The 24,511-nt window shown below is 39.3% G+C and overlaps 1 protein-coding gene and 1 pseudogene across 1 annotated transcript; both read right to left on the bottom strand.

Annotated features, from left to right (window-relative positions):
• Positions 1-8,883: 8,883 nt before the first annotated feature.
• On the bottom strand, positions 8,884-9,395 carry LOC143398496 (transmembrane protein 203-like; annotated as a pseudogene).
• A 3,894-nt stretch (positions 9,396-13,289) lies between these two features.
• On the bottom strand, positions 13,290-14,228 carry LOC143397004 (olfactory receptor 6C2-like). Its single transcript, XM_076853000.1, has one exon. The coding sequence runs from the start codon at positions 14,226-14,228 to the stop codon at positions 13,290-13,292; it is 939 nt and encodes a 312-aa protein (XP_076709115.1).
• Between the last annotated feature and the right edge of the window lie 10,283 nt (positions 14,229-24,511).

The raw sequence follows: 24,511 nt of genomic DNA, 5'->3' as shown, positions 1-24,511 counted from the left end.
TTCATTAGAGATATTGGTCTGAAGTTTTCTTTCTTTGAAGTGTCTTTGTCTGGTTTAGGAATCAGGGTGATGTTGGCCTCATAGAATGAATTTGGAAGTTCTCCCTCTTTTTCTATTTCCTGAAATAGCTTGAAAAGTATTGGTATTAGTTCCTCTTTAAAGGTTTTGTAAAACTCTGCTGTATACCCATCCGGGCCTGGGCTTTTCTTAGTTGGTAGTCTTTTGATGGTATCTTCTATTTCCTCAATTGATATTGGTCTGTTTAGGTTGTCAATATCCTCCTGACTCAATCTGGGCAAATCATATGACTTAAGAAATTTATCGATGCCTTCACTATCTTCTATTTTGTTAGAGTATAAGGATTCAAAATAATTTCGGATAATCTTCTGTATTTCTGAAGTGTCTGTTGTGATATTGCCTTTTTCATCCCGTATGCTGGTAATTTGAGTTCTCTCTCTTCTTCTCTTCGTTAGCGTGGCTAAGGGTCTGTCGATTTTATTTATTTTTTCAAAGAACCAACTTTTAGTTTTGTCAATTTTTTCTATTGTTTCTTTCGTTTCGATTTCATTAATTTCAGCTCTGATTTTAATTATTTCTTGTCTTCTACTTCTTTTGCTGTTGTTTTGCTCTTCTTTTTCTAGGATTTTGAGTTGAAGTATTAGATCATTTATTTGTTGGTTTTTTCTTTTTTTTAAGGAATGAACTCCAAGCAATAAATTTTCCTCTTAGAACTGCTTTCAATGTGTCCCATAGATTCCGATATGTTGTGTCTGTGTTTTCATTTATCTCTAAGAATTTTTTAATTTCCTCCTTGATGTCTTCTATAACCCATTGATCATTCAGTAACCTATTGTTCATTCTCCAAGTGATGCACGATTTTTCCTTACTTCTTTTATCATTAATTTTCAATTTCATTCCATTATGATCAGATAAGATGCATGGTATTATCTCTACTCCTTTATATTGTCTAAGAGTTGCCCTGTGACATAATATATGATCTATTTTTGATAAGGATCCATGTGCTGCTGAGAAAAAAGTGTAACTGCTTGATGTTGGGTGGTATATTCTATATATGTCAATTAAGTCTAGGTTATTAATTGTGTTATTGAGCTCTATAGTTTCCTTATTCAACTTTTGTTTGGAAGATCTGTCCAGTGGTGAGAGAGGTGTGTTGAAGTCTCCCATGATTATTGTATGGTGGTCTATTAGACTCTTGAACTTGAGAAGAGTTTGTTTGATGAACATAGCTGCACCATTGTTTGGGGCATATATATTTATGATTGTTATGTCTTGTTGGTGTATGGTTCCCTTGAGAAGTATGTAGTGTCCCTCTTCATCCCTTTTGATTAACTTTGGCTTGAAATCTATTTTATTTGATATGAGTATGGACACTCCTGCTTGTTTCCGAAGTCCATATGAGTGATATGATTTTTCCCAACCTTTCACCTTCAGTCTATGTATGTCTTTTCCTATCAAATGCGTTTCCTGAAGGCAGCATATTGTTGGGTCTTGTTTTGTGATCCATTCTACTAGCCTGTGTCTCTTAATTGGTGAGTTTAAGCCATTAACATTTAGGGTTATTATTGAGATATGGGTTGTTCTTCCAGCCATATTTGTTTATTTATGTTACTAAACATGGTTTGTTTTCCTCTTTGATTATTCCCCCCCCCCCCGCCTTTACTGTACTACCTCCCGCTGTTGGTTTTCTTTGATATTTTCCATTTCCTCTTCCTGTAATATTTTGCCGAGGATGTTTTGAAGAGATGGTTTTCTATCTGCAAATTCTTTTAACTTTTGTTTATCATGGAAGGTTTTAATTTCATCTTCCATCCTGAAGCTTAATTTCGCGGGATACACAATTCTTGGTTGGAACCCATTTTCTTTCAGTGTATGAAATATGTTATTCCAGGATCTTCTAGCTTTCAGAGTCTGTGTTGAAAGATCAGCTGTTATCCTGATTGGTTTACCCCTAAATGTAATCTGCTTCCTTTTTCTTGTAGCTTTTAAAATTCTCTCCTTATTCTGTATGTTGGGCATCTTCATTATAATGTGTCTAGGTGTGGATCTCTTATGATTTTGCACATTCGGCGTCCTGTAGGCTTCTAGGATTTGGGATTCTGTCTCATTCTTCAATTCTGGGAAGTTTTCTCATATTATTTCGTTGAATAGATTGCTCATTCCTTTGGTTTGGACCTCAATACCTTCCTGTATCCCAATGACTCTTAAGTTTGGTCTCTTTATGTTATCCCATATTTCTTGAATGTTCTGCTCATGGTTTCTTAACAGCTTTGCTGAGCTGTCTATGTTCCTCTCCAGTTGAAATACTTTGTCTTCATTGTTTGATGTTCTATCTTCTAAGTGTTCTACTCTGCTGGTAGTATTCTCAATTGAGTTTTTAAGTTGGTTTATTGTTTCCTGCATTTCCAGGATTTCTGTTTGTTTGTTTTTTATAACCTCTATCTCCCTGTATAATTGATCTTTTGCTTCTTGGATTTGTTTATGTAATTCATTGTCGAAGTGGTCTTTCATTGTCTGATTTTGCTGTCTAATGTCTTCCTTGAGACTCCAGATCATCTGAAGCATGTATATCCTGAATTCTTTATCTGACATTCCATCTGCTGCAGATATTACCTCTTCTAAAGTTGAGTTGACCTGCATTGCTTGTGGTCCTTTCTTTCCTTGTCTTTTCATACTGATCGTGTTTCTTTCTGCTTGGTGAAACTGTTGTGTTATTGATTTTTCCCCCTATATATTTATATTGCTCTTGTATAGCTGCAACGTCTCCCTTGCAGGCTTTGGTGGTGGTTCTGCCCCTCCTTCAATTGAGGCAATGTGCCTACCACGCCGGGAGGCCGCTGTGCCTGTACTTTCGATGGGCCTGTTCTTTCGGTGGTCACAGGTCCGCCTACCTTGCAGGCGTGAGCAGCGGCTTTGCCCCTCCACTGGCCGCTAGGCCTGTTCTGTCTGTCGGTTGCAGGTCTGTCTACCTAAAAGGCACTGGTGGCGGCTCTGCCCCTCCCCCAACCGGGGTGATGTATCTGGCGGGCCACTGGGCCTGTTTTGTCGGTGGTCACGGTTCCGCCTACCTTGCACGTGCGTGGAGCAGCTGTGTCCCTCCGAGAGTTGCTGGGCCTGACCTGCCTGTGGATGGCAAGTGCGCCTACCTTGCAGGCGCAGGGGTGGCTCTGCCGCTCCGCGGGTCACTGGGCCTGATCTGCTGGTGAGTCGCAGGTCTGCCTAACTTGCAGGCGCCCGGCGGCTCTGCCCCTCCCCCAACCGGGGCGGGGCGATGTGTCTGGCCAGCCTCTGGGCCTGTTCTGTTGGTGGTCACGGTTCAGCCTACCTACCAGGCACGTGGGGGCAGCTGTGTCCCTCCGCAGGTTTTTGGGCCTGACCTGCCGGTGGGTCGCAGGTCTGCCTACCTAGTAGGCTCGGGGGGTGGCTCTGCCGCTCTGTGGATTGCTGTGCCTGTTCTGCTGGTGGGTAGTGGGTCCGCCTACCTTGCAGGCACCCGGCGGCTCTGCCCCTCCCCCAACCGGAGCTATGTGTCTGGTGGTCCACTTGGCCTGTTTTGTCAGTGGTCATGGTTCCGCCTACCTTGCACGCGCGTGGAGCAGCTGTGTCCCTCCAAGAGTTGCTGGGCCTGGCCTGTTGGTGGGTGGCAAGTGCGCCTACCTTTCAGGCGCCCGGCGGCTCTGCCCCTCCCCCAACCGGGGTGGGGCGATGTGTCTGGCCGGCCTCTGAGCCTGTTCTGTCGGTGGTCAGGGTTCTGCCTACCTAGCAGGCTCGTGGGGCAGCTGTGCCCCTCCGTAGTTTGTTGGGCCTGACCTGCCGGTGGGTGGCAAGTGCACCTACCTTGCAGGCCCGGGGGTGGCTCTGCCACTCCGTGGTTGTTGGGCCTGATCTGCTGGTGATTCGCAGGTCTGCCTAACTTGCAGGCGCCCGACGGCTCTGCCCCTCCCCCAACCGGGGCGGGGCGATGTGTCTGGCCGGCCGCTGGGCCTGTTCTGTTGGTGGTCACGGTTCAGCCTACCTACCAGGCACGTGGGGCAGCTGTGCCCCTCCGCAGGTTTTTGGGCCTGACCTGCCGGTAGGTCGCAGGTCTGCCTACCTTGTAGGCTCGGGGGTTGGCTCTGCCGCTCTGTGGATTGCTGTGCCTGTTCTGCTGGTGGGTAGTGGGTCCGCCTACCTTGCAGGCGCCTGGCGGCTCTGCCCCTCCCCCAACCGGAGCGATGTGTCTGGCGGTCCACTGGGCCTGTTTTGTCGGTGTTCACAGTTCCGCCTACCTTGCACACGCGTGGAGCAGCTGTTTCATTAGTGCCTGGGCACACTCTCCTTGTTTGCCTCCCTCAGGCCCTAAGTTTGTAGAGCTTGGGGCTGAGAACCCCCAGCCAATTTGCTTACCTTCTGGTAGCCACGCCCCCGTATCTGGTGCAAAAGACCTCAGTTGTCAGCACTGGTGGGAGCAGTAGCTGGGAGTCCCGTGCCATGCGGCTCCCGCCGGCTCCTGCGCCAGCGCCGCCTCCGGGGTTTCTTGACTACTACGCCGGGAGGTCGCTGGACCTGTTCCGGGCGCGGGCGGCGGCTCTGTTCGGCCCCCGCTCTAGCCGGGGCGACGCGACACCACGCCGGTGGGTCGCTGGGCCTGTTCCGGGCTCCGGCGGCGGCTCTGCTCCGCCCCTCTGGCCTCCACAGTATTCAGCAGGACCCGGACCGAGAAACAGTTTCCACGGGTTCTTTATCCCTGGGCCAGAGCAGCTCCGGGAGCCAGAATTCGGCCTCTCCGGACTTGGTGCATGCTCCGACATGCACCCATTTCTTGATCCTTGATTTTACTTTCTTCATCATAGGAATCTTGTTGAGAAAGTTAGTTCTTAAGCTGACATGATGGAGAGTTGGGCCTACTTTTTCTTCTAGTAGGCATAGGGTTTTTGTTGTCATGCCTAGGTTCTTGATCCACTTTGAGTTGTCAAGGTAAGAGATAGCGGTTCTATTTCGTTCTCCTACATATGGATTTCCAGTTTTCCTAGCACCATTTATTGAAGATGCTACTTTTCTCCAATGTATGTTTATGGCTTGGCAGTGTTTTGTAGTGTTAGACATAAATTTGTCACATAGCATAGCAATATCCCAGATATATGAAATATATGTCTACAAAACAATTATATAGGATGTTCATTACAATTTTAACAATAATAGCAAATATAAAAAACAACCCTAATGTCCATTAACTGGTGATTTGATCCAGAAACAAGCAAACCAAAGTAAGAGAATGTTATATTCTGAAAGAGTAGGCAAGAAAATGTTCCCCAGCACGAGGAGTGATTAACTGAGTGTAGTACTGCAGATAGATCAATCAAATAAGATGATGAGTGAACTTTGATCATTACAGAAAGCAATAGGGTGGTCACTGGTGACCTTGAGAAAGCTATTTTGGTGATTGGTGAGAGCAAAATCCTGATGGGAATAGGTTTATGTGTGAGTGGGAAGAGATGACTAAGAAGGAATCTAAGAAGTATTTATGGAAAAATCCAAAAAGAAATGGAAGATGAAGTCACTGATGGAGATAGGGAAGGGGATTTTAGAATGGAATAACTTATGTGCATGTAAGGGCATGAGAACAATGTGTAAGTTAAAAGCTGATGATTCAGGAGGAGAGGGGGCTGACTGTGGGAGCAGTGTTTTTTCTGAGTGGTTGTGCGGTCTGTTGCATAGTGAAGGTTTGGTCTCCAATGTATTCAGTTATGTGCATGAAGATTTATGTATATACGTGGGACAAAGATCATTAAGATGTTTAAAAAAGAAATAGGAATGTGTGGGGTGAGAAAAGAAAACATGAGCTCATATAGGGACAGTCAAAAAGGAATGAATTTTACTTTTTTCTGACTGAGTTATATGACTGCCTGAAAGCTATTTAAGAGGCCTTGGTGGATAGTTATCCCTAGACAAGTTTGACTCAGTTATCAGGGGAAAAACACTTTAAATTATTTCCTGTTTACTGGGAAATTCTGAAAAATCTATAACATTCTCGTTCAGGGTAGTGGCCACCACTGTCCTTTTGTTAATACTCCCACCCTGGGATGATTTACTTATCACAATCCCTCAGTAGTAACAGGAGGGAAAGTAAAGCATATGCTCACAGAGCGCCCATGTGAGGGTGGGAGTTTTTGGAAGTTCTTTTTGAATTGTTTGAGTCTTGAAGGATGAATCACATATTTGGTAGGTGAAGGAGGATGGTTCTTCCAGGCTGAGGAGACTGTGTTGCAGAGGCTACTGGGTAATTTCCTGTGGCCAAACTGAAGCTATGGTATGGGAAAATGTTAGAAAGGACAGTGGGAAGGAATTTATACAAGGTCAATAAAGTTCTGAAATGCTGTTTTAAGGAGATTGGACTTTAATTTGTTCTCAATAGGCAGCTACTGAAGACTTTTTGAGGCATGAGAAGAACTTGTATTTCTTTTTGTAAGATTATTCTGGAAATAATAGTAATGATGGATTTAAGGAATAAGGATTTAAATGAAGGTAGAAAGATCAATTTTGGGAAAATGACCAAGAAGTTCAATTCACAATACAATAGCTAAGTTAAGGAATCAGCCTAGGTGTCCCTCAAAAGGCAAATGGATAAAGAAAAGGTTGTATATATACACAATGTGGCATTTTAGTCATTAGGAAGAAAGAAATTATGTAATTTGCTGGGAACTAAGTGAAATAAGCCAGACTTAGAAAGTCAAAGGTTTAATGTTTTTTCTCATATTAGGGAGCTAGAGAGAAATAATGAATTATTTTTTAAAAAGAGGATCTTATAAAAATAGAAGGGAGAACAATGAGATAGAGGAATGGGTTCAAGGGAGGGGATGAGGGATGGAAAGGGGGCGAATCATGGAATAAAACTGGCTAAATTATGCCATGTGCATGTGTGGATGTATCAGAATAAATCCCACTTTTACATATAATATACCAATTAAACATTAAATTAATAGAAGGAAGACCAATAGAGTAGAGGAAAGGGATCAGGTGAAGGTCACAAGGTAGGAAAGGGGTTAGTTATGGGGATTGAATTGGAGCAAATTATGTTATGAATATGTAAAAATAAACCCCTAAATTAGGTGTAACTATAAGGCACCAATTAAAAAAGAAGAAGAACACTACTGATTCACTATGTTAATTACCTTTTAATGCCAAGGGCAGTGTATTTCCAGTCATGTAGACTTAAATTCTATGAGTGACTTAGACTTAATTTTCCTCTCATTTATTAACCAGATAGTAAATATCATTAATTAATTCTAATTTTTATATCTGCCTAAGATAAAATTTTGCCCACACAGGAAGGCTTACTCAAAGGGCTTGAAGCACAGTCCAATCCATTTTTTGATCCTGTTCTCTTGCAAGATATGCTGTTCACTTCTTATCCTTCCATCTTTCTAAATATCTTCTAGGTCTAAGTAGAGTTCTGTTATCTTCACAGGGTCTGTCACAATAGGAAGCAGTATTGCGTTCTGGTGATGTGTATGGAATCTGGATCCAGATCATGTGGGTTCAGATCTCAGCAATTCCACCTATGACTAGTTGTGTGTCTTTGGCTCTGTGCTCCATATTCTTTATCTGTAACACAAGAATGATAAGAATGGTATATTATTTTTAGTTAATAACAAGTAATGATCATAATAATTATAGATTATTAGTTGACTCTATTATTGCCATACATATTTCTTAGTGTGATGCCTGGCATATAGTAAACAATGTAAGTGCTCTTATTATTTTACTTGACCATAGGAAAAATCTCTTCTGTATTGGAAACACTCATGTTTGCCACTCAGGTGGCATTTCAATGTATGCTGTTTTGTGAAGTTTCTTGTATTGTTAACCTTTCATGGTTGTATATCTTATATATTGTTCTATTGTCCTGGGGCAGATTTATTTATTTAGTTTTGTATTTCTATGCTACACAGCATAATGATGAATATACTTTCAAATATCTATTAAGGTGTGAACAAAATGTATTGAACAGTAGAGTTCTAGGGCTTTCTCTGTTGCCAGGAGAAATGATTACCTGAGTGAGAGACGCTGAACTTTGTGTAGGTTTGTTTGCTTGTTTGTTTTTAATTTCAGGAAAGCATTATCTTATTATCATCTCAGCGAATGTTCTCACTTGGCACCTAACTGGCATCAAACCAAAGACCTCAGGCCAACAAACCTGGGCTGCTCACAAGCCCCCGTAAATTGGTCTTTATGTCAGGAATATCAGAACACCTGTTTCTGTCTTTGGTTCCTTTGAAAGGCCTAAATCTGTCTCAGATGCACTAATGGTGCTGGCCACAAGATGGTGGGAAAGTCCTGAAATTGCAATCTGCTGGAACAGGAAGCCAAGCTACTACTTGCTAGTGGGATTCTTTTCTCAGGTGGCAGAACCAGATAAGGTCCTAATCATGCTCATTGTCAGCATTCTTCTGTCTCTGCCTGAGCTGGAATGAATAAAGGGCCATTCTCTTTCAAGGCTCAGGGGAGCTGTGAGCTCTTTGGTCAGTGCTGCTGGCTGGATAAAATCCTAATTCAGTTTTGTCACCTTCATAAAGTACACCCTCAGGATCCATGCTGAATACTCAGAGCCCTTCGGGACATTTTAATTACATGCAGTTTCCTACTGTGGGAATAGTTCAGGACTGTCTGGGCTGGGTCCCTTCTTAGGATCTCAATTCAGGATTAGGTACTTAAAGCATGAATAACAGGAAATACATTCCAAAAACGGAGGATGCTCTTTTTTTAAAAAACAAACAACAACAACAACAACAACAACAACAACAAAACCCCCCAAAACCCCCCAAACCCAAAATACCTGCTGAAGAAACAATGTTAGACATCACTGGCATAGAGTAAACTGGTCACTCAGCCGGGCCAAGCAGACGCTGTATTGTATTTAGACCAGGATCTCTTCTCTGAGTGATGCATGTAGGGACTCAGCTTGGAGGCCCCGCAGTTCAGTTGTGCAGCTCTCTTTTCCCAATCCCTGAAGATCACCAGCAGCTGCAGCAGAATGAACACCAGCGATGCGGTCAGGACGAACCAGAGCTCTCTTGTCTGCTCCACCAGCTTCTGGCACAGCAGCATTTCAAAGACGCACTTGAGGATAAGTCCCATAAGAACCCAGAAGAGACATAGCACTGCCAGGTGCTTTTCCCAGTCTTGGAAGAGGCGCAGGGTTAGGATAGTGGTAAAGCAGGTGCTGAACCCGGCAGGGTTGAAGAAGGGCACACGTTCCACCAGGAGAGGCCTGAGGCCAGGCCATCCATTCGCAGTGCTAGAAGCGTGGGGAACACCAATAGGGGCAGCGGGTGCAGGACGATCTGGAAGGTGTCGAGGCCCAGCCACTGAACCAGCCTCTTTATTCAGAAAAGCATTGTGCTGGCAGAGTGCGGGCTGAGCCCTGCAGGCGCCTAGAGGCCTTGCGCCCCCTCTGCGGGCTGACCGCGTTGTCTCCAGCAAGACGCACCTGGCGGCCCCGCCTGCCCGGCCCCGCCCACGCCGCCTGGACCAGGCCCGGGAGCACCCCAGATCCCCAGCCTCCATCCAGGACTTAGGGTGGCCAAAGGCCATGTCCTGCCGGTCTGTGTAGGGTTTTTAATATCCAAAATAGCAATTTTCCTATCTTTTCAGAGCAGCCACTTTGGGATCAATTGTGCTAACAAAGAATATGTCCCCTGGGGGGGTGTTGGTACTAACAAAGACACTTTGTTCTTTAATGAACAAAGATTAAATGGATACTTAAGAGAAGCATCCCACAGAGACTTGTGAGGAAGTTGCAATGGGATCATCACAGGCAGGTGGTCAGCAGGTTGGAGAGAAGAGCAGCAGAGATGGAGCAACGGGTTGAATGCCATCCTTGCATTGATTGGCCTGCAAAAGACATTTTAAAGTTTTCTCTCAAATCTATCATTTAGGTAGCCACAGATCTTTCTCATCATGGAGAAAGTAGTCATTTAACTTGAGGATTGTATTTATTTTTTTAGTAGAGTTTTTTTTTTTTTTTTTTTTTTTTTTAAAGAACACTTTTATATTATAGAAGAGTGAGAAAATAATACAGAGGGTGTCCACATATCCTATGCCCAATATCCCCTATTATTAACATCTTACATTGGCATAATGCACTTCTTATAATTCATTAACCAATACTGGTACATTATTATTAAATAAAGCCCATAGTTTATTCAGAATTTTGAACTTTTACCTAATACCTTTTTCTATTCTAGAATCCCTGGGATAGCACATTACATTGAGTTGTCATGTATTTTTAGGCTCCTCTTGGCTGTGCCAGATTCTCAGACTTCCCTTATTTTTGATGACCTTGGTATTTTTGAGGGGGTACTGGTCAGGTATTTTGCACGATGCTCCAGTATTGGAATCTGTCTGCTGTGTTTGGGATGACCATAGAGGTGAAGCACAATTTTTGGCCTGTCACATTGAGGTTACTGATCAACATAACGTATGACTGTTGATGTTGGCCTGGATCTCCTGGCTCAGACTGTTTGTCACACTTCTCCACTGTAAAGATTCCCTCCTCCCCACACTGTTTCTATACTATACTCTTGGGAAGGAAGTCCTATGTACCTCGCCTCAGGAGTGGGGAGCTATGTTCCCCTGCTTTATATTTACCTACATAAATTGTTTGGACTACTTCTGCACAGGATGTCTCTTCTCCATCATTTATTAATTTATTTAAATATTTATTTGTACTACTGTGGACTCTTGAATACTGGATATTTTGTATTATAATTTAATAATATTTTATTTATTTTGTTACCCAAATTGTTCCAGCTCTTTCAGTTGCTTCTCTGCACTTCTAACATACCTTATCTATATAATTGCACTTAAAAAGATGGTTCAGGAGGCTCATACTTGAGGAAATGTTCTGGATACCAAAGTCAGGGGTGAATGTAAGTGGTCCTGTTTGCCTTACGAGCACTCACTTTTTTCTTTCTGAGAGTGACATATAAATTCCATGTTACCAAGGACCTTTCCCTATTTGTTTAGTGTCATATTCTCAGTGAATAAAACAATGCTTACCACAAGCAGTTATTCAATTAATAATTGTTGAATGAATAAATGAAATTAAAATGGCAGTTCTTAGAGGGAAGTGGTAGGAATATTTTCCTTGCTTGCTTTGAGTAAAATGTAATGAATAAATAATAACTATAGTACTTTATTTTCTTCCTTGCCCTTAAATCTTGCATTGTAGCACATTTCCATGATCACATTTCCATGATCACACTCTCATTTCCTTGATCATGCAAATAGCAGTTTTAGCGTAAGGTCTATGTGACACCAAACTAGATCATATCTAATTAAGAAGATATTTCAGGCTGCAATTGTGGCTCAGTGGTAGAGTGCTTGCCTAGTATGTGTCAGGTACTGGGTTCAATTCTCAGCACCACATAAAAATAAATGAGGGATACTGTGTCTACCTATAAGTAAAACAAATATATATTTTTTAAAAAGCACATCCTTAATTTATATTATTGAACTATGTATGACATCAGAAAGATTTTAGGTTAAGTATTAAAATCTGACAACAATATATAGGTGATGAACTGGCATTTATTATCAAGAGTTTTTAATTCTTCCTCTGTCAGAGGCATTTGCCCTCAAAGAATAATAGAAACAAGATTAATACATACATTACACAAACATTGAAAACCAGTAGGGTTATAGTGACAAAAAATGTAGAATAAAAATATTTTTGTTGAGTCTGAATATTTAGATTAGAACTGTGATAGCAATGATAGGTGTATGAGAAGTAAATAAGAATTTTTCATAGAAAAAAATAATAACGCTGAGTGACTAAAATTGAGCATAGATCAGGAAAAGCTGAGGGCAAGCAGGGTGACACACATATATACATTGTGTACATATATGTTTAAAATTTGCCACTTGGTATAAAATCCCTCTACCCTACATGTAAAATTAAACTCCACAAAGTTCTGAATATTTTCATTAATCAGAGTTGGCAAAGTTAATTCTGGTCCTCAGTTATTTGATGCACTCCATGTTCAGATTACAGAGACTTGACCAATGCCCTCCATTTATGAGCGGGTACAAGAGAAGAATGCTGCACTGTCCAGAACAGAAGTACGTGATAAGCTTGTCTGAACCTACTTCATGTCAAGTGTTGGTCCTATCCATAGGCACTTGGTTCCTGAGTGGCAAATTGGGCAGACTTTTAAAAATAAATTTTTGTAATGTTAATTTTCTGTTCATCAATCAAGGAAAACAATATTACTACACATAAATTCTGCTTGCTAAGGACTCACAATATGGGTGAAGTTATTAATTCAGAAAATACATATATCACAAAGATATATGATTAAATTAATGAGAGAAACTAGAGGACACATGGTTGTGTTTTGTTGGTGTCTTAGAGAGGCAAAAAGAAGAATGCCCTTTGGCAATACTCTGATTTTTTTCTCAATATTTTTGAAGTATAAAGGAAGATTATACCCATACTATGGCCATTATATGAACAATTTATATGTCTGATCAAAATATAAAGTGTAGTTGAGCAGTTTGATGTTTGATAAACATAGATAATAGTTACATATGTACTATGAAAGCACAAAAGTTTATTTTCATAATTATAAAGCACAAAACAACAAAAGACTTTTTATCAGTTATCCGAATTCCAATTATGTGCATGACTAGTACTTGTTTTTCTTCTTCACACTCTTCTCTAGACCCATCCATGTTTTTCAAACTCTCATTTTATCTTTGACATCTTAGAATATCCTTTCCAAATAATGAACTTGTTGTGATAACTTGATCAATCTTCTTAAACTCTAACATTCTTGAATCAAGAGATGCTGTAAATTTGATAGTTGGAGAACTTAACCAACCAAAATTTAGTCATAATGTTTCTAAATTCAGAGCTTGTTCTCTGTGAGTTTATGTCTCACACAAGTGACAAGCGGTGTCTAGATATTTTCATTCCACATCATAAGAAGGGCATATGACCAGAGATGCAACTTCTGCTTTGCATTTCCTTTTTATGACTTGGGTCTTTGACTAATGTCTGGGGCATGCAATTATTGAAGAAACCATTCTGAATAAAGGAAACTTAAAAGAAGGTAAAATCAATTGTTTGATTTTGGTTTTTGTATTATAAGAGAAAAATGTTCCAGGGAGAACATTAGCTTGATGAGTCTACCAAATTGGAAGAAGCCATGTTTGTCACTTTCATGAGCAGTGCTCACAGTTATTCAGATTTAAATGTAAGTAAGCCTCAAAAAAAAATCAATAGGCTCTCAATTCTTTGTGAGAAATACAGTCCGTTTTACTGTGTCTTTGAAAGCTGCTTTTACTTGTTTGTTTCGAAGTGTATAGATGAAAGGGTTAAGCAAAGGGGCAACTGAAGTAGTGAGGATGGACACCACCTTGTTAATGGCCACTCCTTCCTTTGCTGAAGGCTTGACATAGATGAAGATGCAGCTGCCATAGGTGATGGAAACCACAATCATGTGGGAGGAGCAGGTGGAAAAGGCCTTTTTCCTTTGTTGGGCAGAAGGAAATTTTAGAATGGTCTTGACGATGTATGTGTAGGAGAGAGTGACACACACCAAGGTAATACTTAGTGTCAGTATGGCAGAAGTCAAGACTATTTTCTCTATAAACACTGTGTCTGAGCAGGTTATCTGTAGAAGGGGAGACGCATCACAGCCAAAGTGATCAATCTTATTTGAGTCACAGAATTCCAGCTGGAGGCCTAAGCCAAGGGGTGGGAGGATGATCAACAGGCCAGCAAACCAACAGCTGAGGACAAGTGTAGCACAGACCCTGTTGCTCATGATGGTTGTGTAGTGCAGGGGCTTACAGATGGCCACATAGCGATCATAGGACATGGCAGCCAGGAGAAAAAATTCCGTTGCTCCCAAGAGGACAACAAAAAATAATTGGGTGGCACAAGCATTGTAAGTAACAGTGTTGTCACCAGTTGTCATGGTGTACAGGAATCTGGGAATACAAACAGTGGTGAATGAGACTTCCAGGAAAGAGAAATTTCGGAGGAAAAAATACATGGGAGTTTTAAGATGAGAATCCAAAAGTGTGAGTGTGATAATGGTGAGGTTCCCTGCCACACTCAACATGTAAGTGAGAAACAAAAATATGAAAATTAGAACTTGTAGTTTTGGATCATCCGTCAATCCCAGCAGGATGAATGTTGTTATTGCTGTATGATTTCTCATCCCTGCCTTGTGCCAAGTCACAGGCGATTGGACCTGAAGAGAGGTGTCAAAAGAAGCCAGCATTGGATCCTGACTGGTGACATCCCAGCCAGACAGCTCAGTGCACTTAATATTCCTTTACCTGAAAATCAATTACCTCATTGAAAATACCCATACCATTGACATCTTACAAGAACGTTTCTACAGAAAATTCTGAATATAGATCTTATGCTTGTAATTCTCTGATGACAAACCACATTAGCAAAAATGTCAAATAAGAACCAAACAAAACATAAATCATATGTGCAGAATGCAGTTTATTAACAATGTTGCCTGCAGGTGACACTCTATGTGTTCTTAATCTGGAAGAACTATGACAATTTTGGACTTTTCTTCTCCCATCTTCATCTTTCTTTGCCTTCTCCTGCCATACTGTAATATTCTATGTTCACAATCTGGGAGGATCTGCTAATGAGGATTTTATGTTGATCATTTAAATTTGTTGCAATGAGTTTTAACAGCAGCACATTCATCTTAGTGTTAATTTTTCTTTGTGCTTAAATTATCTCTAAAAAGGGTGAAAAATTTAGAGCACAAAGCTGAACCTTAGCTTTTTTGTTCTTATATTTTGTGAATGAAAAGTATTTCTTTTTTTGAGTTCATTTTAGGATACACAGTATTAGTGAAACATTGTATTTGGGTTCATTTTAATATAATTATACAATCATGGAATGTAATTTGCTCTGATTTCAGTCCTCACTACTTCCCCTTTTCTTTCTGGTATTCTTTTGATCTTTTTTCTGTTTATTTATGATTTTTATGTTTATGCCTTCTGGATATACATGAAGGTGCTATTGGTTGGGGCATATTCATAGATGTACATAGGAAAGTGTGTCAGATTCATTCCACCCTTCTTCCCCCTTCCCCGGCCTCTTCCTTTTACTCTACTCCACTGATCTCTCTTCTATAGTGAAAAGAGTTTCTAGCCAGTTTTGAGACTCTTAGGCAATGTGTTTCCTGAACCTTTTAAGTGGTATAAAGAACCATTTTCTGGACCTGAGCATGAACCTGATTGAGTCCTGTTGTGGTGTTGGCCAAGGACAGAGCCCAGGAGGAGAGATCTGTGGTATTACTTTCTTTGCAGCCTGGTCCACCCAGTCTTCTACATGCCACTCAGTTACCTGAGATTGTCTCTGACCTCTTTTTTGAATGATTCCTGCTGTTTCATTCCAATCATTTTCCCTGCTAATTTACCAACTGTCTTCCTAACCTTGTTTATGTTCTCTAGGTTTTTGGTAATGTAACTAGCTCAGGCAACATCTAGGAACAGATGGACTCTTACAAACTCATCTTTGTAAAAAAAATAATAAAGTACCCTACCTTTCTCTCTGTCCATTTCAGCTCTTCCTAGAAGTTTCAAGCCTCCTTATATTCTAACTGATAGATTTTCAGGAACCACGTTAGATATGAGCTCAGGGAATTCTGCTTCACTTTGCATCCAAACTTAAACCCTCATTGCAGTTCCATATTTTAAGCAGCTGTTTTCAGATATACAACTTGAAAATTTCATAAATTCATTATCAGCAGTATATATGTATTTAATAACTTAAAAATTATAAAATATGTTATAAAATATGTCTTAGTAGGGAGATTGTTAAATGATCAATTTTAGGTATAGCTCACAATTTATTAAAAAAACCTATAAACTTTTGTATAAAGAGGCTAAAAACTAATTTTTAATGTTTAGATAACTGCCCCACTTGCACCCAATATTTGTGGTCCATTTGAGAATCAAAGACACTGTACATTTCTCTTATTTATTACTGTCCATAAAAACAATCAACATTCATTCATTCAAATGAATATTCAAATAATAACTTATTATGTACAGAGGATTATATCAGAGACTTGAGGTCCACCTATGAAAATGTTGCTCCCTAAAGAAGATTTGAGACCACTGGTAGAAAATAATATTTCATATTAGCACATTTTCATTGACATGGTAACATAAGGTAACAGCAGAAATGTAATTTTGGATTCAAAACAGTAACTATTTTATGCTTCTTCCTTTACAATTGTTCTTAGTTATACTAGTACCTATTCATATTTTCCTTTATCAATTCAGATCCAACAGGCTCTTTTCTTTGTACAAAATTTGGCAGTCCAAGGTGTCACCAAAAGCAGGACATATGGCTCAGGGTTCACAGATCTGATTTTAGAACAAGGAAAAGAGTATGGAAGAAATAATTCACCTGAGAGATAATATTGTACCATCAGGGCCCCTGGCAAATACACAGTGATATGCCATATACACTGCTGATAATGAATTTATTTATTCACACTGAATTACCCTTGTTTCCCCTCCCTCTGTTCTCTCCCATGTTTCTTAGTCACTTTGCTGATTTTTTTTAATGAAATGTCCAGTGAATTTTAAAATATATTGCAGACACTTCTATCTTATGTTTGAAACAAACCTCATTTAGTCTTCATTTGGGACCAGTACTTCTCACAGATTGGACAGTTTAGGTTCATGAAGAGTTTGAATGCTGCATCTGCCAAAACCGTGGCAAAAGGACTTCAATACCTGAAGGATAAAAAGGGGATGTTTCTTCTAAGATCATATCTAATATGGATATTATCTATGACACTAGCAGATATTTCTGAGTAGAGGTGTCTTTTCTGTAGTCTTCTACGTTTCTAGAGAGTTAAAACGGTCTCCTCTACTGATACTCATGGCCAGGGTAAAGGAGAAACTGGCCAACAGAGGAAAATTCTAATTTCATTTTTCTTCAGAATAACACTTTTATAGAATTAATTGTCAACCCCCTTCAATGAACCAAATATAAGACTTTAAAACCGATTGTTTATCCTCTGCCTGATTTATAGAATATGAAAAATATGTCACACAAATTACATACTAATTAAATACTTACTTTTTGGATACATCTTCATTAGAGGGCTTTGACAAAACCACAGTGTAGGAGCATTAGCTGTCGAGGAGCTATGTGTGTATTCTGTGACCACTCATTTTCACCTGTCTCAGTTCCCACCCTCAGCCTCCACATGAGCACATGTATGGGTGGACACACACATGCATACACACACTCACACTCAGGCAGGTGTATCAATTGACAGTTCCTGTCTAGATTTTCCTCGCTCCTGCTATCATGAGACCACTCTCTATCCTCTCTTTATTCCACACATCTAAAATGGCATCTTATACCAGATTTCCCATTGATTCTGTTAGCTCAAGGAAAAAAAACCTGTGGTGTAGAGGAGAAAAGAAAATTCTAGTCTGTTGGAGAGCTCATATGGTCTTGGTCAGGGAGGCAGGCTTCCCTGAAATTTCTGTAATAGCAGCCTTTGTTTTATATTGCTACCAGTGCACAGGGAACAACAGAGCCAACAACTCAGTCCTTGGTGACTCAGTTTGAGAAGTTATTCACAAATTGGTGGCAGTCTAATCAACAGCGTAAAAATTTATGTAGCAATAGGGACAGTGTCCTCAGAGACCTGGAGAGTTTAGTATGTTTGAATTCAGTTTTGATTATTTGTTGAATCTCTGTATTTCCCCAGGATTAGATCCTGCCTGCTACTTCATATGTATTATATATTATGTATTTGTAACCTAAATCTCGTGTAAAATAAAAATACTATAGTTAAAGAAAATTTAAGAAGTCCTGTTTTCCAGGTAAAAAAACTGAGGATCAGAGGACTGCGAGTCAGTGTGCTTACAGGGGTGGTGCAGGTTTTGAACAGAAGTTTATCTTACATTCCAATATCTGCTTCTGTGGAACACAGCATGAGCTCCTTCCCCCTATAATTAGGAGGCTCACTGGCATTTCAGATGTGATGTTCTCCTAGTCTGCCTGGCCCGCATTGTCAACCCCCCATTTCCTACTTGTATCTTTTCAGAAAAGCAGTGGACCTACCTGTGATGTTTAAAGCAACAGAGAGTTTTGCATCTAAGAACTGAATGAAAAGTCCTTGGTCCCAGGATATGTTCTATATTTTTTGTATTTACTGTGTCTTCTCACTACTTTGTGGAAGTGACTAAGGCTTTTTCTTTGACTGTTTCTGCCATAATTTCTGGACTCCAGCTCCTGCTGTTCCTATTGATTCTTTTGTCACATGATGGAGGTGTGCACTACATCAGGTGTCTTGGCTGTCCCTCTTCTCACTGCATCACCTGCCACCCACTCAGCACTGGTCTACTGAGTTTTCTCACACATCACTCCTGTCTCTCTGTCATATCTGGCAAAGGGGATAGGTTTGAGATAAAGGAGATGTCTCTTTATTGAGTAAAGATTTTTTAATATGTTCTTCTTAGATATCCATGACAGTAGAACGTATTTTGACATATCATACATATATGGAGTTTGACTTTCTGTTCTTGTGGTTGTACATGATGTGGAGTTACACTGGTCGTTTATTTATATATGAACAGAGGAAAGTTATGCCCAATTCATTCTACTGTCTTTTGAGTGAAGTTTTGAGGAACAGCTGATGAGCTAACACTGGTCATTTCTCTCCTTGTTCTGCTTCTTTTTATCCATAGTTACTGAATGCTAGTTTTATTGAGGGTGAGGAAGTGCCCAGGTAAAATACTACCCAACCTCCCTGAGAGCTGATGTAGCTGCATGACTAAGATTATGGCTGATGATAGACTTTCCATATTTTAATTGCTATTATTGCTATAGAACCATCAATTTCCCTGTGAATTCTGCTTTAGTTGTATTTTCAGTTATGTTTCTCAGAAATCTTATGAATGATTTCTATCTTAATTCTCTTTGACCAGATATTATGTTTTGCATAATTTGAATCCTTTGAAATTCATCTAGATCTGCCCCGAATGCTGTCTAAGTAAATATTTTCTGTGAACTTTAGAACATTTCTGCTCTTCTTTGGGTGGAGTGTTGTGTAAATAAAGTCAGGAAGGCCATAGTTATAGAGGTTTTGCTTAAGTCTCCTATATACTTACTGAATTTCTGTATTAGTTCAATTAATCATCGACACAAGTGTTTCAATGTTTCTAACTATAATAGTGTATTTGTCTTTTTCTCTTTGTAGTTTAATAAGTTTATGCTTCCTATATTTTGAAGCATTATTCTATGAACAAATACTTAGAGCAGTTATGTTTTCTTAAAGAACAGAGCTTTTTATCACCCCTAAACTTGTTATGTCTATTAAAATTCTTTGGTCTAATTTACATTGTACATTGTGAATATGTCCATTGTGAATTAAAAAATGTGGATAATGCAATACATTATTATTTGTTATAGGCTATCATCCAACTTTCTGGATAGTGCTATTTCATCTATTTCCTTCTGAACATCTGTTGTTCAATTTCTGTCTTATATTAAAATTTACTTTCTTTTAGGCAGCAGAGTTGCCATTGCTGCTGCCTATTTTTCTTCCTCTCGCCTCATAGTTTTTCTGTCTTTCCATGGTGACGACACTTGAAATTCACTCTCTTAACACATTTAAAATGTATGCCATGGCATTGCTAAGTATAGTCATATTGTTGTGCCTTAGATCTCCAGAACTTAGTTGTCTTGCTTAGCAAACTTTGTACCCATTGACCAAACATCTCCCTGCTTCTCCCACCCCACAGCCACTGTTCTATTCTATGTTTCTCTTCTGTTTTTTATCTATTTTACATTCCTCATACAAGAGATTAAACAATTATCTTTTTTAGTGTCTGACTTATTAATTTAAAATAGTGTCCTCTAGGTTCATACATATTGTCAAAATGCCAGGATGTTCATCTTTTTTTATGGGGATTCTTTTTTCACTCCTTCCACATTTTTTCACTAGGTAGTTGGACATACTGTTATGTCCCTCCGTATTGTTACATACATGGTGTTGATACAGACTCCTGCCTACACACAATAGAACAATGTAATGTGGCAAATATTACTCCCCGGCACTTCCCTGTTTCCTTCCCAAATTTTCCCTCCTCCCTTTCTTTTAATGATCTCCTTTTAATTTTCGTGAAATCCCTGTCCTCCCTTCTTTTACTTTTACCCCTCTCTAGCTTCCAAATATGAGGGCAAACATGTAATCTTTGACCTTCTGAGTTTGGCTTATTTCACTTAACATAATGGCCTCAATTCTATCCATTTTCCTGCAGTAGACATGATATCATTTTTCTTTATGATGGAATAAAACTCACTCTCTCTCTCTCTCTCTCTCTCTCTCTCTCTCTCTCCCCGTGTGTGTGTGTGTGTGTGTGTGTGTGTGTGTGTGTGTGCATAAGCACATCAGTATCATATTTTTTTATCCATCCATCCATTGATGAACATCTAGACTGGTTCCCTAGTTTGGCTATTGTGAATTTTGCTGCTATAACCATGGTATGCATGAATCACTATAGAATGATGACTTTAATTTTTCAGGATAAATACCAGGGACTGATACAGTTTGGTCATATAGTGGTTCCATGCCTAGCCTTTGAGGAAACTCTATACAGATTTCCATGGTTGTACTAATTTCAAATCCCACCAACAATGTAAATGTGTTCTATTTTCTCCAGAATTTATTATTATATGTATGCTTGATGCTGCTTGCTATGAATGGTGTGAGATAAAATCTCAGTGTAGGTTTTTTTTTTTTTTTTGGTACCAGTGATTGAACTCAGGGGCACTCAACCACTGAGCCACATCCCCAGCACTATTTTGTATTTTATTTAGAGACAGGATCTCACTAAATTGCTTAGTACCTCACCCTTGCTGAGGCTGGCTTTGAACTCACAATCCTCCTGCTTTAGTTTTCCAAGCTAGGATGCTGGGATTACAGGTGTGAGCCTCTGTACCCATCCTTCAGTGTAGTTTTGATTTACATTTCCTAATCGCTAATGATGTTGAACATTTTTTTCATCTATTTGTTGACCTTTGTATTTTTTATCTTGAAAAGAGTTTAATTCATTTGCTAATTTATTAATTGGTTTATTTGATTTTTTGGTATTAAGTTTTTTGAGTTCTTCATATATTATAGATATTAATCCTCTGTCACAGAGTAGTGAGCAAAGATTTTCTTTGATTCTGTAGGTTCTCTCTTCACATTCCTAATTCTTTCCTTTGCTGTGCCATCTTAGTGGAAAATATTATTTGGTTCTATCTATTATGTATCTATCATTGATCTGTCTCTTTCTATCAACTATTTTTCACTTTTCTAATAATCATTGATTATATGCAAACATAGCAGCAGGAGATCACCTGTCAGTATCCATAGATTGCCTAAGGTTGGGGCTGTTCTACTTGCACCAGACAGGTGAAATGCAGCTCACCTGGCAGCTTGGGAAGGTTGCCTGTGAAGGTTGCCCGTGGTATGTGTCATGCCCCTGTCAGTCTCTAGGGCCTGTGTGTGAGTTGGGGTCACTCTAATGTGCCTAGGGAATGCATCACAGTCTGTACAGCCTGTACCTTTCAGTCTCCATGGGAAGCACAGTGGGGGTGGGGGGCATAGCAGCAGCTCAGCAGAGCAACTCATTCACTGTACTGGGGGAAGAACACAGTGGAATTGGGTCTCAAAATGGAGCAGCCTGGGTTGGGGGGAGTACTACATGGACTGGGTTCTGCCTTTGGTGTAGTGCAGTGGGGAACACATCCTGATGATGTCAGACTGTCACTTTTGAAGATGACATGACCTTATATATAAAGACCTCCAAACTCTCCCCAAAACTAACTAGAACTAACAAATTTATTCAAGTTGCACACAAAATGAACATACAGAATAAATAGCATTTGAATACACAAATAGGAAATTACTTGAAACAGAAATCGAGAAAGAAATTTCATATATAATAGTTAAAAAATCGATGCTTATGAGTAAATTTAAGCAAAGAAGTGCAAGATCTCTCTATATAATAAAAACTATAAAATTTTGATGAAAGAAATTGAAGAGGACACACATACAAAAATGGAACAATATCCTATGTTTTTGGGTTAGAAGAATCAATATTGTTAGAATGTCTATAATATCCCAAACCATCTACATGTTTAATGAGATCTCTATCAAAATGTCAAGGACTTCTTCACCAAACCTGAAAGCACAATTCTGAAATTTGCGTGGAACCACAGAAAACCCCAAATAGCCAAATCAATCAACCGCCAAAAGCCATTCAAAAAATAATGAAGCAGGCGTCATCCTGTTACCTAAGTTCAAAACACAGTGTAAAACTTTAGTAATCAAAATGGCATAGTGTTGGCATAGAAACAGGGACATAGTCTAGTGGAGCAAAATAGCCTAGAAGAAAACAGAACCATACACAGAAACATAAGCCAACTGATCTTTGACTCCTGACTCTCCAGTTACAGAAATCAAGTTAAAATGAATGTATGTCTTAATTATTAGACCTTAAACATTTTTATGAAGATAGTGATGTCCTGCCTTGTGATTTTAAGCTTTGACTTACATGGTGTGCTTACCACTCTCTCCCAGCATATTTATACATTTCCTCTCTCCCAAAGATATTCTGTGTACATGAGGCTAATGTTAACCAAATTCTGACCATTCATTGCTGACTATTCTGATATCTTTATCTGGAACATAGGCAAGACCTTCACTGATCTGGTGGAATTAGACACAGGAGGAGGTGAATATATGTCTCGTGGTAGAAGAATTTTAAGTAGAATGGCTCATCATGTTTTACAGTCCTAGTTATAGTAAAGCAATCAATTTAATATCTATTCTTCCCAGTACTGTATAAAATAGATGCTGTTAATATCCATATATTAGTGTTGAGAAAGGTAAGCTTTATAAACATCAAGTAAATAACCCTAGGTAATTCTGATAGATTGTCAAGAGTCTGAGATTTGAACTAAAAGCCTGTGTTTTAAACCACTGTGTGGCATTGCTTCTACTTTACCACATAGGTTTTGGAAGAAATTTGGGTGTGGAGGAACTTAATAATGTAGGTGTGACTGTTTAAGGATATTCTGTATCAGTTAAATGGTACCTCAATAAATCTGGGATAAATTGAAAATCACATTAATTACTAGACATTCAAAATAGCAGAGGCTTTCCATGCATGACTTTTATTCAGAAATACTATACATGCTGCAATACTTTCTGTGGGTCTGACAATTTGTATTCATGATCAGTATAATCCAGCTTTTACCTTAAATGCTTGAGAAGCACCATACTCATATTAACACATATAAAATATATCAATATACTGGGTTATGTTGCATTTGTACTCAAAACAATAAACAATATCCCACAACATGTTAGGATATCATTAAACCACATAAACATGCTCAGATTAAAAAACAAATGTTCTTCCATTGAAATCAATGCCCTACCAACACCTGTTAAAATTAAGTTGTTACCTTGAATCCATTTGCAGAGTATTGTTTAGTAGGATAATTTATTCCTAGCTATTTCCCAAGACTCATAATTTGGAATATTCTAATACATACCTTATATTATTTTCACTTCATAGAATAGAAATCCACAGTGGTTTATGTTAGCAACAAAAGCAGTATATTTGAGGAAAATTAATGGAATGGTACTCAAAATTTGTGTTTTCTAATATCAAATTAATATAAACAAAAGGATGAAAATAAAATCATAATAGGATAAAGGGTTTGATCCATGTACAGTGTATGCATTTATTTGAAATATGACACTGAACCCCATTAATGTTTACAATGAATGCATATAAATAAAAACATCACCAGAAACTATTAAAGAGAGAGAAAAATCTCTTGCTTTAAAAATATGTCATCTAAGAAAATAAGAAATAGATTTTGTCAAGGAGAGGCACAAACAGAGAGGCTTCTAACCTTCCTCTAGGAATCATTTTTAACCCTAACCTATAGAAAGTGGGTATGCAAGGTGACAAAATCTAGAGATTTTTTTTTCTAATTTGAATAATGTGGACTAAATGTATACTCTTTCCTTTCATTTTCCTCTTACAAAAGGATGGAGGTTGCAATGGTTACAACTGAAACCTAAACGATAAAGGAGAGAGATGAATTTACACTTTAATGGAAGCACAGATTCTCGGACTGAGGAACAAGGTCAGTGCTTCTCCCCTTGAGACAATGCTGATGGCCACAGCGTGTTTCTTTTCTTTTTTTATTAATTTTTTTGTTTGGGGTGGTACCCAGGATTGAACTCAGCAGCACTCAGCAATGAAGCCACATCCCCAGCCCTATTTTGTATTTTATTTAGAGACAGGGTCTCATTGAGTTGCTTGGTGCCTGGCTATTGCTGAGGCTGGATTTGAACTCCTAATCCTCAGTCTCCTGAGCCGCTGGGATTACAGGTGTGTGCCACTGCACCTGGCTCACGAAGCA

This window comes from Callospermophilus lateralis, chromosome 4 (assembly GCF_048772815.1).
Source record: "Callospermophilus lateralis isolate mCalLat2 chromosome 4, mCalLat2.hap1, whole genome shotgun sequence".
NCBI lineage: Eukaryota > Metazoa > Chordata > Mammalia > Rodentia > Sciuridae > Callospermophilus > Callospermophilus lateralis.
The sequence above is the reverse complement of the archived record's forward strand: the minus strand, read 5'-3'. Positions and strand labels throughout refer to the sequence as shown.